General features: G+C 44.5%; 1 protein-coding gene across 1 annotated transcript; it reads right to left on the bottom strand.

The window, feature by feature from the left end:
- Positions 1 to 459: 459 nt before the first annotated feature.
- LOC133070591 (protein lin-28 homolog A-like) lies at positions 460 to 1,065 on the bottom strand. The gene has a single exon (XM_061162987.1). The coding sequence runs from the start codon at positions 1,063 to 1,065 to the stop codon at positions 460 to 462; it is 606 nt and encodes a 201-aa protein (XP_061018970.1).
- Between the last annotated feature and the right edge of the window lie 13,639 nt (positions 1,066 to 14,704).

Here is a 14,704-nt window from a genome sequence, read left to right as displayed (position 1 = left end):
AGAGAAGACAAGGAAAACCCTGCTGCCCCGTAGATGTTTCCTCCCACAGAATGTACGGGCTTGTGGGTTGGGTCCATCAATCTGTTCTCTTCTTAATCTTTACACTCTGATATGGGAAATATTATTCCACATTCTTCTTTAAGAGTCAGACAACTTCCCTACCCAGGCCACTTTCAAAAGCTGGAGATTCTGGGGTTGGAGATCCAGATAAAGTATGCAAGGAGGATTAACCCCCAAAGCCCTCATGTGCGTTTGGATAGAGCTGGTTGGAGTTTCTTTGCCTCACCCCTTCCTCCCACCAAGAGGGAAGAATGTATGGTGCTGTGGACTCCAGCCTCAGATATATGGCAGTGCCAGCTGCTCCCTACCCACTCTGTCCCCACTTTCTCCACTCTGCTGATTGATGCCTGCTCCTCAAAACTTTCTGCTCACAAAAGGATAGCCCCCACCCGCTGTGGCTCAATTCTGGGCCTCTGGGAGCATGGCAGAGCTATGGATCTCTTCTTCCTCCTCCGGAAAGTAGGCTGGCTTTCCCTGGGGGCTTGGAGCTTGCTGGGCCTTCAGTGGGCATGAGGCTGCCACATGGTTGATGCTCTGGCAGAAGTGGCACTTCTTGGGTTGGGGTGGCAGTTTGCATTCCTTGGCATGATGGTCTAGACCTTCACAGTTGTAGCACCTGTCTCCCTTTGATCTGTGTTTCTGCATATTCTTCCCTTTGGGCTGCCTTTCACTCCCAATACAGAACACCCCACCAGGGCTGGGGAGTCGGATAGATTCCAGGCCCTTGCCGGCCTTCTTAAAGGTGAACTCCACGGCCTCACCCTCCTTCAGGCTCCGGAAGCCGTCTATGTATAGCTTACTCTGGTGCACAAAGACATCCACTGGGGGGTCGAGAGCGACGCCTGCGCGGGCAGTCATGGACAGGAAGCCAAACCCCGTGTGCACGTTGAACCACTTACAGATGCCGGCACCGTGCAACAGCCGCGGCTCCTCCGCCCGGTCGGCCGCGTCCTCCGGCGCTTTGGCGCAGCCACCTGCAAACTGCTGGTTTGACACAGAGCCCATGGTAGTCTGCTGAGCCCGCGGCCCCGGGCCCCTGCTCCGGTGGCTGCTGGCCCCAGAGAAGTCCGGAGGCAAAGGGGTGGCTCGGGCAAGAGGCAGCGACATCTTCCCCAGCTCTGCCCACTTTTTGATTGATTTATTTGGTTTATTTTTTGGTTGTTGAGTTGTTCGAGCTGTTTGTATATTTTGGAAATAAGCCCTTGTCAGCTGCATTGTTTTCCTTTCAATCCATAGGTTGTGTTTTGTTTTGTTTATGATTACCTTTGCTGTGTAAAAGCTTATAAATTTGTTCATTTTTGCTTTTATTTCTGTTGCCTGGGGAGACTGACTATAAGGTCTGCATTTTTAACAAAAAATGTATTCATGTATTTATTGAGTAAATAAAATGCAATAATTTAAAAGAAATTATAATGAGGAAATATCTTATTCAGAATAGGACCCCTATAATATTGAAAGTATATAGAATGCTCAGAAATTGTGAAAAAAACTAAACACATAAAAAACAAGAACTACATATGGTTGGCCCAGTAACTCTTACCTAATCAGGTCTGTTTAGTCAGTTTGCTGAGCTGATGGTCTGGAGAGAGGAAGGTGGATTCAACCTTCTATCCCAGGAGGGACTAGCCCTCTGAGAACCAGGAGAGGGACTCACCCAATTAGCAGAACAGGAGGAGGTTTCCAGGAGTGACCCTAAGCAGTAAGGCAAGTAAGGCAGAGCCTCAACATTAATTCCAGTTACAGTCCGATGAGAACCCATGCATAAGGACTGCCTTTGACAGGCTCCTCTCCTGCCGCTCTGGCCTGACCTTGAGCCATCGCTGTCGCCAGCCTCAGAGAGGAAATTGCACTGGGCTCAGCCCCAGGCTGGGTGGGGATGGGAAAGGGGAGAAGTGGTCCTGGCAGAGAGAGAAGCATGAGATAATCCTTTCGGTAGAGGGACCCAAATCTTCCCCCACTTTCCTGTCCTGGAGGAAGGTGCCCAGTCCCTGGTCTTCGTGAGCCACCACCCTTGCAAGGGAGGCCCCGTGTCACACTTCACCACTCACTGGCTGACCAGGGCACTCACTCTGATCTTGGGTGATGGACATGGTCCTCAAGGCCTCCATCCCAGGGGGGAATCCTTGGAAAGCTGGGGTCATGGAAAGGAAGGCTACATGCCTTGGCCATCTTGTTTCTCCAGGGACCCTGTCATTACAGCTGGTGATAAACCTGCTGTTTTTCCCAATTAGCAGCCTTAATACCTCATGCAAGCCATTAACAGGCTGGTGCAGTGGATACACTTCTTTTGATGTAATTAGCAATGTAATTAGTAATCGATACTTGGGTAATTGCTTCCTTGGGTTTGTATTTAGTCCTTGGGGTCTTGGCGTCATGAGGATCATTCATCTCCAGATGTGATAATGAGTGTGTGTCAGTCACTGACAGCCCTGCTCACCCAGGATCCCCCAAGGGACAGCTCAGCAAGCAGACACTGATGGTCAGGCTTTGTCCCCAGCGTCTGGGAGCCTTCGAAGGATGTGGTTGCAGCGAATCCTGGGTCCATCAAGGGCTTGGGTTCCTGCTCTGGGAGAAGAGGTCAAAGGGTGTTCCCAGCGAAAGCTCAGACCCTCCTCCTCCCCATACTGCCACCCTTCCAGAAGAATCTAGGGATGATACTGAGGATGGTCCCCCAACTAAAGGTGCTGAGACATCATGTCCTTCATATTCTTCCTCCTCATGCTCCCTCAGCTCTCGCCCTCCACGCCCAGCACACCGTGGCCTGCCTTCCAGCTTGCTGGGAAGCCTGGGGCTGAGCCCAGTGCAATTTCCTCTCTGAGGCTGGCGACAGCGATGGCGGCTCAAGGTCAGGCCAGAGCGGCAGGAGAGGAGCCTGTCAAAGGCAGTCCTTATGAATGGGTTCTCATCCGACTGTAATTGGAATTAATATTGAGGCTCTGCTTCCAGGAACTTCCCCAGCAGACAAATCTGAGCTGCGGAGGTCTGGGCTGGAATGCTCCGAGAGCCAGCCATAAATCTCTCCCCAGCATGACGATGCACAAGCTAATTGCTCTGGATTCACACAGCATGTCATTCCGCGTCCTCCCAGGCTCGATCCCCTTGCTGGGAGCAGGGCCAGGGAGAGGTGGACGGGAGCTGGCAAAGTCACCGTGAAGGAAAACATTTTAATTCATTTAATTATGAGTCTCAGAAAACCAAGCTCTGTTTATTCTTGAGCTAGTCAAAGGAAATGAGATGTGACACGTCCCACCCCCACCTTCCCCTTGGATAAGCTGGAAGTGTTGGATGTGGGCAGCATCAGGCTGAGTGCACCCAGGAACAGGTCGTACAGGGGGCAGTGGTCCAGCCCGAGCAGGCTTGTGCCCCCCCAGCCCCTGATCAGCACCCTCCCCATCCTCTCTCTCTCTCTCACACACACAATCAGCGTTATCTCTTTCCCTTCACAATGGACAAAGTTTCATGTTGGATCTACCCTTTCTAAGTATGCACTTGATAAATGGCAAGATGGTAACAGATATGAAACTTAAAATAATAATCATAAACTTTGAAATAATAATCAATAAACCTTTAAATGATAACCATAAGCCCTTTACCAGAATCTCTGTACCTCTCCGTCCCTCCATCTATCCATGACGGTGATGTATGTTAGTGCATCCGCAATGTGCCCCGCTTAAGTACTGGTCACGGTTACTTACTGAGGATGCAGGCAGGGCTTGGGTTCCATTCTAAGGGCAGGACATGAGGCTTTAGAGCAAGAGTTGCCCTGGTTGATGCTTTTAGAAGAGTCAGTCTGAGGGACCCTGGGTGCTGGCCTGAAGAGGTAAGACATTCTCCTGGAGGAGACAGGAATCTGGAAGGGGCTTTTCCATAGGGAACTGGCAGATTGTTCTTGCTTGTCTTTGGTCCCTTGGTCTGCCCAAGTGCAAGTCCTGGCGGGCCTCACACCTGGCAGCCTGGGGGCCTTGTCCCTCCTTAAGGAGCTTGTGTACTTGTGCCGGCTCTGGGTGCTGCCAACAGCAGAGCTCCACTCCTCCCTGGGAGGCCTGGGACAAGGTGTCCCTGACGAGTCTTCTGTTTCCGTCTCTACAAAACAGTACACTGAATTTATACCATCTGACACTGATGTACACTTTAAAACACTTAAAATGGTAAATTTTATGTCTATTTTATGACAAAAATTTTATAAAAATGTAGTATCCAATTCAGGATGAAATTCTCAGAAAAAGTAACAACAAAGGGGAAATAGCTCAACATGATAAAGTGTTTTTATTAATATCAAAAACCTACAGTCAACATTTTACTTTTTTGGCTACTATCCTTAACTTACTAGGCATTTATTCACATTTATTAATACTAGAACTATTCCTACCTGCAAAGAGAACCCTCATCCAGACTCAGTCAGTACAGGCTGCCTTAAGTGCTCAAAGTAATTTACTAATTAATAGTAGCAATACTCTTGTACATAGTTTCCAGTGTTCTTATTGATTTCTTTTGTCTTTACCTCTCTGGGACTTTTGCATTAACAAATCAATTGAATAAACATTCTTCATTTTATATATATTGTTTATTAATAATTAAAATAGTTGTTTATCATTAATTTTGCTAACAAGTACTTTGTGAAATTGATAATTGCCTTCCCAAGGGTTTAATAGAAAAAAATTACCCTCTTAGGGTGAGAGAAGACTTATAAAATTTAAAATATATTTTATTTCTGTAAAAATAAAAATTTAAATTTTGATTTAAATTTAATGACAGAGACAACATTACTTCTTCCTTCCCAGGCTGAAAGACTAAGTGCTTTTCCCCCCCTCAGCTCAGGAAAAAGATAAGAATGACCACTCTTGCCACAAAATTGTGCTGATGGGTCTAGATGGTGCAATAAGACAAGAAAATAAAATAAAAGTCATTCAGCCTGGGAAGGAAGAAGTAATATTGTCTCTGTTTGCAGGTGACATGATTGTTTGCATAGAAAATTCAAAAAATATTCAAAAAAACCCCACCAAACCCTCTGAGAACCCTCTTATTAAGTAAGTTCAACAAGGTCACATGATAAAAGATGAACAAAATCAGTGTATTTCTATACATTAGCCTGAACACAGGAATACTGGAACTAAATTCAAAATAGATGTGTGACACAACTTAGCAGCCCCACTGTTGGGTACATCTGAGAGAATGAAAGCAGCATCTTAAAGAGGCACCTCCACCCCCGTGTTCATGGCAGCATTACTCACAGTAGCCAAGGTAAGGAAACTATCTGAGTGTTGTAAATAAACAAAGGACATGTTATATATAATTATCCATGAGAAAGAAGGAAATCCTCCCTTTGCAACATCATGGATTAATCTGGACATTATGCTAAGTGAAATAAGCCAGATAAAGAAAGATGAATACTGTATGATCTCACCAATATGAGGAATTTTTTTTAAAAACTCAGAGAAGAGAAGAAGGAAAGAGTGGTTTCCAAGGTCTTAGGTGGGGGTTGGAGGAGGAAGTGGATAGATGTTGGTCAGAGGGTGAAAACTTTCAGTTATAAGATGAATAATGCACAACGTGGTGACTATAGTTAATAATACTATATTGTGTACTTTAAATTTGCTGTGAGTAGATTTTTAAGCTTTCTGACCACATACAAAAAAGGTAACTGTGTGAAATGATAGATGTGTTAACTTGATTGTGGTAATTATTTCATAATGTATACATATATCAAATAATCATATTGCATACTTTAAATAATCTTCCTTAGTAGCTCAGATGATAAAGAATCTGCCTGCAATGTGGGAGATCTGGGTTAGACTCCCCAGGTCAGGAAGATCCCCTGGAGAAGGAAGTGACAAACCACTCCAGTATTCTTGCCTGGAGAATCCCATGGACAGACTATGGAGCTGCAAACAGTCAGACACAACTAAGTGACTAACACTTTCATTTTTCATACTTTAAATACAATTTTGTCAATTATGTCTCAATAAAACTGGAAAAATACAGTACTATATATAATCACTAAAACAAAACATGTACAGTATTTGAATGCCAAGAACTACTAAACACTGATGAGAGAAATCAAAGAAGATCTAAATGAAGGGGGATACACACTGTGTTTGTGGACTGGAAGACTGAACATGGTAGAGATACCCATCAATTCTTCCCAAATTTAGATTATTCTAAAACTTATATGCAAGTTCAAAGGAACTAGAATAACCAAAACAGTTTTCAAAAAGAAAAATAGAGTAGGAGGAATTAGTCCACATGATTTTAAGACATTATACAGCTATAGTAATCAAGACTGTGGTACTGGTAGAGGTTAGTTACATAGATGAATGGAACAGAATATAGAACCCAGGAAAAAACCCACTGATCTTTGGCAAGGTGCAAAAGCAATTCAGTAGAGGAAAGACAGCTTGTTCAACAAATAGTGTTGCAGAAATCAGTCAGTCATTGGCGAAAAAAAGAGAGCCAAACTTCAATCTAAACCTCCTATCTGATTTAAAAAATTAACTTACTAAGGATGATAGGCTTAAATGTAAAACTTAAAACTATAAAGCTTTTGGAAAAAAATAAGAGAAAAAATTCAGGACCTAGGATTAGGCAAAGTGTTCTTAGACTTGATACTAAAAGCACAATCCATTTAAAAAATCAATAAATTGGGCTTTTTCAGAATTAAAAACTTTTGCTCTGCAGAATGTTCTGTTAAGAGGATGAAAGACAAGCTATAGACAATATATTTGGAAAATATATTTGTAGGCCACATATCTGATAAAAATATAAAATATACAAAGAACTCTCAGAAGGCAATAAAGAAAAAAAAAAAAAAAACCCAATTAGAAAATGGGCAAAGGACATGAAGAAACATCTCACCAAAGATCACAAATAAGCACATGAAAAGATATTCAACATCATTGACCATCAGAGGAATGTGAATTAAAACCACTACACATCTATCAGAATGTCTAAAATAAAAATAGTGACAACACCAAATGCTGGTGAGGATGCAGAGAAACTGGATCCATTGGATACACTGCTTATGAGAACCTAAAATGGTAAAGCCACTCTGGGAAACAGTTTGGCAGTTCTTTAAGAACAAAACAAAAAAAACAAGCAGCAGCAGCAGCAACAACAAAATCCCTAAATATGCAACTACGCTGTGACCCAGCAACTGCATTCCGAGGCATTTATATATGAGAAATGAAAACTTAGGTTTGCACAAAAATCTGTACAAGAAGATACATAACAACTTTTTTGGTAGTAGCTGAAAATTGGAAACACCCTAGAAAACAGTCTTTCATTGAGTGACTGGTTAAACAAACCAAGGCAAATCCACACCATGAAATTTTACACAGCATTAACAAGGAAAAAATTATTGGTTCATGCATCAACCTGAATGAAACTCCAGAGGATTATGCCAAGTGAGAAAACCCAAAACCAAGGTTACATACTTCATGACTCCATCTGCATAATATTCTTGATAAAATTATAGAAATGGAGAATGGATTGATGTTTCCCAGGGGTTAAGGATGGGGCAGGGTTAAGGGGCAGGGAACGCTTCTCCTTGGGGGAGCTGAGGGGGGGACGTATATGATAATAAAATGGCAACATGAGGATCCTTGTGGTGATGGAAATACTGTGTCTCTCCACTGTATCTGTGGTTATCCTGGTTGTGACATTGTAGTACAGTTTTACAAGATGTTATCGTTGGAGGAAATTGGGTAAAAAGTACATTATAAATATACTAATAAACCTCTCAGTATTATTTATTAGAATTGCATATGAATCTGTTTTTAAAAATTAAAAGTTTCATTAAAAAGTACTCAAAATGTCGCCTAGATTTAACAAAATCAAGCTAAGCTGTGAATTTAATGACATAAAGCATTAAAACAAAGTTATCTTTGATTACCTGACTCTTAAACTTCATCCAAATGATCTGTATACATTGTTTGTATAAAACATTTAAACCTATTACAAGGCTTATAAAGAAAAATGGCAGTCCTTTGCCCTAACGCTCTCCATCCCTAGAAGGATCTCATTTAGGCTTTACAGCTCTTCCATCTGGTATACACTTTCAGATTTTAAGAAAAATGCTTACATTGCTATTTCTTGATTTTTCCACTTAGATGTTAACCAAGTGATGAACCTGCTTTCAAGGAAACTAAGAGTTTGGTTCTGCTTACATCCCCTCCTCCCTCCACCCCCTACCCTCAACTTCCAGTGGCATTATCTCATGACAGCTTCTTTTTAATATGTAAAATAAGATGTATTTATTTATTTGGCTGTGTCAGATCTTAGTTGCAGCGTGCAGGATCTTCAGCTGTGGCACATGGGATCTAGTTCCCTGACCAGGGATCGCACCCAGGCCCCCTGCATTGGGAGCACAGAGTCTTAGCTGCTGGATCACCAGGGAAGTCCCTCTTATGATATCATTTTAAATTAATTTTACTTCTTAATATATGATTAAGTAAATGTCTTTTATAGCCTAGTCAGATCCTTTTCTATTCGTTCGTCCAGTCATGCATGCCTAGTATGCACCAGGCACTGTTGTAGGGACTGAGGACCTAGCACTGAACAAAACAAATGAAATGCTTTGCATTGAGGCTCAAGGAGCTGGATAAGAAACAAATATGTGATTATTTTTCAAGTCTTAAGCACCACAGAGGTTCAGGGAATGGGGTGCAAACTGGTCTTGAACCATAACCACAAAATATCGTATGGTAGATGAACTGCCAAGAATGGACTATATTAATAAGAAAAGGAACATGTCAATACAGCAAATGCTTGAGTGTCTACTGTCATTCCTAGTGCTGTGTTAGAAATGAGTATTCAGAATGAGTACTAGTCCTTCCCTACGAAAGCCCACAATATAGAAGTATTGTCAAAAGTTCGTTTGGGTTTTTCCATCACAAATTATGGAAAAACCTGAACAATCTTTTTGGCCAACCCAATAATTCTGTGTCAGGTATTTCACTGAATGTTGAGTAACTGTCCATCATATTGTAACTTTCATGCTTAGGTCAAAAAGCAGTACCACCAGCAGCATCACCTTTTGGTGATAATTTGACATTCATGATTTTTTCTATCAACTTTCATTTTTTGATTTTTCTATAATCATGCAATGTCTCTTTTTTATTAAAAATAGTTGATTTACAATGCTGTGTTAATTTCTGCTGTATAGCAGAGTAATTCAGTTATATATGTGTATACATTCTTTTTCATACCCTTTTCCATTATGATTTATCACAGGATACTGAATATAGTTCTCTGTGCTATACAGTAGGAGCTTCTTGTCTATCTATCCTATATGTGATAGTTTGCACTTGCTAACTCCAGATTTCCAATCCATTCTTCCTCCTCCCCCATCCTCCTCTCCCTTGGCAACCACAAGTCTGTTCTCTACAAGTCCGTGAGTCTATTTCCTAAGTTTATTTGTGCCATAATTTAGATTGCACGTTTAAGTGATATCATATGATATTTGTCTTTCTTTATCTGACTTACTTCACAGTAAACAATGTCTAAGTCCATTCATGTTGCTGCAAATGGCATTATTTTGTTCTTTTTTGTGGCTGAGTATGTATTCCACTATGTATATATACCACATCTTCTTTATCCATTCACTTATCTGTGGACACTTAGACTGTTTCCATGTTTTGGTCATTGTGAATAGTGCTGCTTTGAACATAGGGATGCATGTATCTTTTCAAATTATAGTTTTGTCTGAATATATGCCCAGGAGTTGGATTCTTGGATCCTTTGGCAACTCTATTTTTAGTTTTCTGAGGAGCCTCCATACTGTTTTCCATAATGGCTGCACTGCCTTTTCTTGTTAGGATTTTTAGTAGAGCTTTGATTAAAATGCTTCTTTGATATTATAGCAGAGATATGTGATTTTCTAATTTATTATACATTGTAATTTTCCTAAAATATCAAGAATAATGGGGAAAACCTTGTCTTTAAAATTTTAAAAAAAGAGGACAGTTTTTTTTTTTAAGGTGACAAGTTGCAGGAATAAGGAAGGAGAACAACAATTCTAATATAAAGACACACAGGAAGCATCTCAAGTTTTTTTTTTTTTTTTTTCTTCTTTTTTTAGGCAATGGAGAAAGCTAAGTCTCGTATATATAAAGCTGGCCCTGTTGCATACCTTGGGGATACTTCTTTAAGCCAGTTGACCTACTTATGTATTTCATGTAACTGTGTCTCCACTTCCCCAGAAGCACTGATCTCTTGTTTCAGAGAAACAGAGGTCTCAGAAGTCAAGCAGAAGTTTGCAATGGGCAGAGCTATAGGATGCCCAACATTGTAGCAAATCCAACATTTGAAGCTTAGATTACCTTTCTTTTTTAAAAAATTAAATTTATTTATTTTTAATTGAAGGATAATTGCTTTACCATATTGTGTTGTTTTCTGCCATACATCAACATTAATCAGCCATAGGTATACCTACGTCCCCTCCCTCCCACCTCCCTCCCCATCCCACCCATTTAGATTGTTAGAGAGCCCTGGTTTGAGTTCCCTGCACCATACAGCAAATTCCCATTGGCTATCTATTTTACATATGATGGTATATATGTGTCCAGGAATGTATGGAGAGTAACATGGATTACCTTTGTTTGTAGCAGCCTGAGATATGTGAATGATAACATTATCTTTCTGGGCCAGGGCAAAGCAACAGATGATCAAAAATTATACCATAAAAACATTTATGGTGTAAGAATTAGGAAAAGAATGGTCAGAGATGGAAAGAGGAATGGGAAGAAATATTATTGGTCCAGCATCTTGTGGGGAAGCAGCCAACCTCCATGTCAGTTACTTCTGTTCCTAGACAATTGGATTTGAAGATCTTCAGCATTTTCATGCTTTCTTTTTTAATGTCATGAGCTTATGTGTTAGAGATGTAATAGTGTCTATGTATTGGAATACAGCATGGTTTGATCTAAAAGTTTATCTAACTTCTACTGTTAAAAAAAAAAGGAAAACCCAAACCCAATGCTCAAGTATTTGGGCTTTTTAAAAGTTATTTTGATCCAGTATCGAAGGCAAAAAGTTCACCTTGTAATGGCCAGAAGAATTTAGGAAACAGGACTACTGAGAATTGCCAACTCTTGGATCAGTGCAGCATTTGTGTGTGTGTGAAACAGATGGTGAAATGTAAAATGGTATAGGTGCAAAAAAGGGAACAGTGTTTGCACTTAACCTTTAAACAAACATAAGAATACAGAACACAGTACTTAAAAATTGAAGTAGAATTTAATATCTACTTAGTTATTTCCTTTCAGTTCAGTTCAGTCACTCAGTCGTGTCTGACTCTTTCCTTTAGGTAATATGAAAAACTGAGATGCAGAAGTAAATTGATACCAGGGATGAAGTAAGAGTAGATAATATGCTGACAACTCTGGATGTTATTCTTCCCAGCAACTTGCAAACCCTGGCTGGGTCTCTCAGCAGAGCCTCACTGACTACTAGCAGAGGGCAGCTCCAGCGAGGGCCCCAGTCTTCTCAGAGCGGACAGAGGAGACACTGGGGGCCTGACAATGGCAGGCGAGCCCCGGGGGTTTCTAGAGGAAGAGCTTATCCAGGCAGGAGGAACAGAAAGTTCTGAAGCCCTGTGTGGGAGTAAGCTTGGTGTGTCCCCAGGCCAATGTGATGGAGTGATGGAAAAGAGATGGGAACCAGAGGAGATGACAACAGAAGAGCTCCCCTTTCCTCCCAGGGCCCCTCACCTCGTGGGAAGTCAGGCTCGCTTCTCACTTGCTGATGCCCTGCCTGCCCTTAGCGGTAGCTAAGATTCAGCCTTTTCCACTCTGTGAAGTCAGGTGCCGCTCATCCTCCAAGTTTCCATCTTCCAAAATTCTGTGACACCCTGACTCTGCTGTCCTATCTTCTCCCCACAGAGCTCTGTCACCTCTTCCTGCCGCTCATCTCCCAAGGGTAGAGGCTCCACGCCTGAGGGAGGGGTGGGGGGCCCACCCGGAGGGCTAAGGCAGTCAGCAGAGATGTCGCCAGGGAAATGGAGCTTGAGCTGAACGGGAGCAAGTGAGGAGGAGGAGGTGAGGGTGCTGCGTTCCCAACAGCTGGGCTGCGTCGCCCTTGCCACGCTCTGCTTCCCCAGCTTGGGTTATTCTGGGTCAGGCAGCAGGGACCCGCCACGGTAGCACCACGGGTGGTGAGTGGCAGGCTCGCCTACCTCCTCCAGCTGCCTGGGAACAGGGCCAGGCTGGTCCCAGTTCAGGCTGAGCGAGGGGTCAACAACCCCGGAGGAGAGCTGGGAGGGGCCCTTGGAGCAGGGAAATCAGATCCCTGTCAACATCAGCTGCTGTGGTGCTCAGTTTAGGGAGGGGACAGATGTCTAAGCAGACCCCTGCCAGGCCGGCCGCACAAAGGACGCACCACATGACGCAGGTCATAGGCAGTGTCTCTGGGTGGGCTGGGGTCTGGGGACAGTCTTCACTACCAGTCAGCAGTTGAATAGGACAAGAACAGAGGAGTTTGTTAGGCTGAGTAGTGCTGGGCAAAGAGCAAAAGCAAGGAAGGAGGCTCGGAGACTCCTTGCGGGGGCAGGAGCCTCTCCTGGGGATGCTGTGGCTTTGTCATAGGGCCAGGAGTTGGGGAGCTCCCAACAGCTCTGGAATAGTGGAAACAGCTGCTTCCCTCAGCTCTGAGCAACCCTCACAGCTACCTGGGAGGTGACATTCCCTCATCTGAGGAGGCAGGATGTGTCCCCTGGCTGGTTTCACCTTCTCGTTACCCTCACAACTGAGTGTGTGCCTGTTTAGTCACTTCAGCCACGTCTGACTCTTTGCAACCCTAAGGACTGTAGCCCGCCAGGCTCCTCTGTCCATGGGATTTTCTGGAGTGGGGGTGCTGGGCGGGCCACTGGAGTGCTGGAATACTGGAGTGGGGTGCTGGGCGGGCCCTCCTGCAGGGGATCTTCCCCACCCAGGGGTCGAACCCAGGTCTCCTGCATTGCAGGCAGAGTTTTAGTGCTGAGCCGGGGGGAAGCCCCACAACTGAGTGAAGCACTATCAAAGTCAACCTTCTGAAAAGTCACAACTCCCCACTTCTTAGGTGCAGGAGCAAAAGGGAAAGATTGAAAGAACCCCGATTACCTACTGCGGTCCCCAGTCCCAGGGCAGAAGCTTCGGGTCTGAGTGCAGGGCGCAGCAGCAGGGCATGTGTGGCTGCACCAGTCGGAGGGTTCACCCTGGCCGTGGCCTCTGGGACAGAATGTGCTGTCATCCCTCAGAGCAAGGATGTGTCTGCCAGTGGTGGGGCTCCCCTGGAATCCAGCAGAGGAAAGGCTTTTTCACCTGCAGCTCAGTCACCCACAAGTCGCTCAGCAGGGCCGTCAGGGCATCTCTCTGAACCTGCTGACTCTCAGGGAGGCTTGGTGTGAGTTAAGAAGAGGAGGCAGCCTTGAGTCGGGGTGGGTGGTGGACTGGGTGGGCTCCTGGCCCCGATCTCCTGGAGGACACCCGGACTCGAGGTGTGGCCCCCACAGCTGCATGCAGCACCTCTGCACTGTGGGCCCCACATAGTTCCCGAGCAGGCTGGCTCCCGGATTTGTGACCTCTGCGGGGCCCAGCCTTGGCTGGTATCTTTGCTCCCAGGGGCAGGACAGTGGGCCTTTCTCCTTCGCTCAGGGGAGCTGCAGCTGTGGGTAGGCAGTCCCAGCCCCTGGCAGGGGGGTGCTCAGGTTCTCTGCCGGAGTCAGGGCGGGCTGGTCTGAGAGAAGGATGTGGCGAGTGTCTTGGACTCTGTATGGTCTCTGCGCTCGGTGGCCGTGGCCTTCCCACCTGGATCCCAGCCAGTGGAGTGGCACAGCGTGCTCTTTATACACTCACCCGCACCATCCCACTCCTGCTGATTAATTGCATAATTAGCTCAAAGCTACATGTTGCCACTCAGGGTGAATCTGGTCTAAAAATATTTTCTTATGAAAAACACAGCAGAACCTAAAATAACCTCCTGCTGGGGCCACCCCAAGCTGTGACTCAGGTTTTTGAGAGAGTGGAATCCTCAGGCAGCAGACATACTGGGCACAGTTTCCCTCCTCAGGGCAGGTGAGCAATAGCTGTCCAACCTGTCGGCACTGCCAGGGTCCACAGAAACCCAGCTCCCCAGAGCCGGCCAGAAGTCCACCAGGACTGCCCGGGAGGCTCCCATTTGTGTTGAGGCAGAGTCCAAACATGATCTTGGAAAAGAATTTCAAGACCCAGAGTATGTCAGAGGGAGTGAGTTTATTAAGAGCAAAGAGCAGAGCTAATGCGGGCACTGCAAGCACAACAGGATGACCTCCTGAGAGACCAGGGGTAATCGACACTTTTCATGGGTTAGTAGTCAACTTTTATGGGCTCAAGACAAAGAAAATTCCTGCTGGAAGTTTGGCATTAGGTGATTGGTTAGGGCACTCTAGGGTGACTAGCAGGATAGGCATTTTTTTTGCCTAATTTGGGGTCAGGAAGCCTGCTGGTGATGATCAGGGGGCCTTTTGGCAATGGTTGGAAGGGGGCTCAGACATCTTTGGAGGTGACCTTGATTCAAGGCCAGCACACAAGATCTCACAGACTCAACAGGTTACAGAGAGGACTTGCAGAGACCCTGATTCCAGGGAAGCCATGATGGTCCCATGAGGAGGTACAGGCCACATGATACTGGGTCC

Source organism: Dama dama, chromosome 15 (assembly GCF_033118175.1).
Source record: "Dama dama isolate Ldn47 chromosome 15, ASM3311817v1, whole genome shotgun sequence".
NCBI lineage: Eukaryota > Metazoa > Chordata > Mammalia > Artiodactyla > Cervidae > Dama > Dama dama.
The sequence above is the reverse complement of the archived record's forward strand: the minus strand, read 5'-3'. Positions and strand labels throughout refer to the sequence as shown.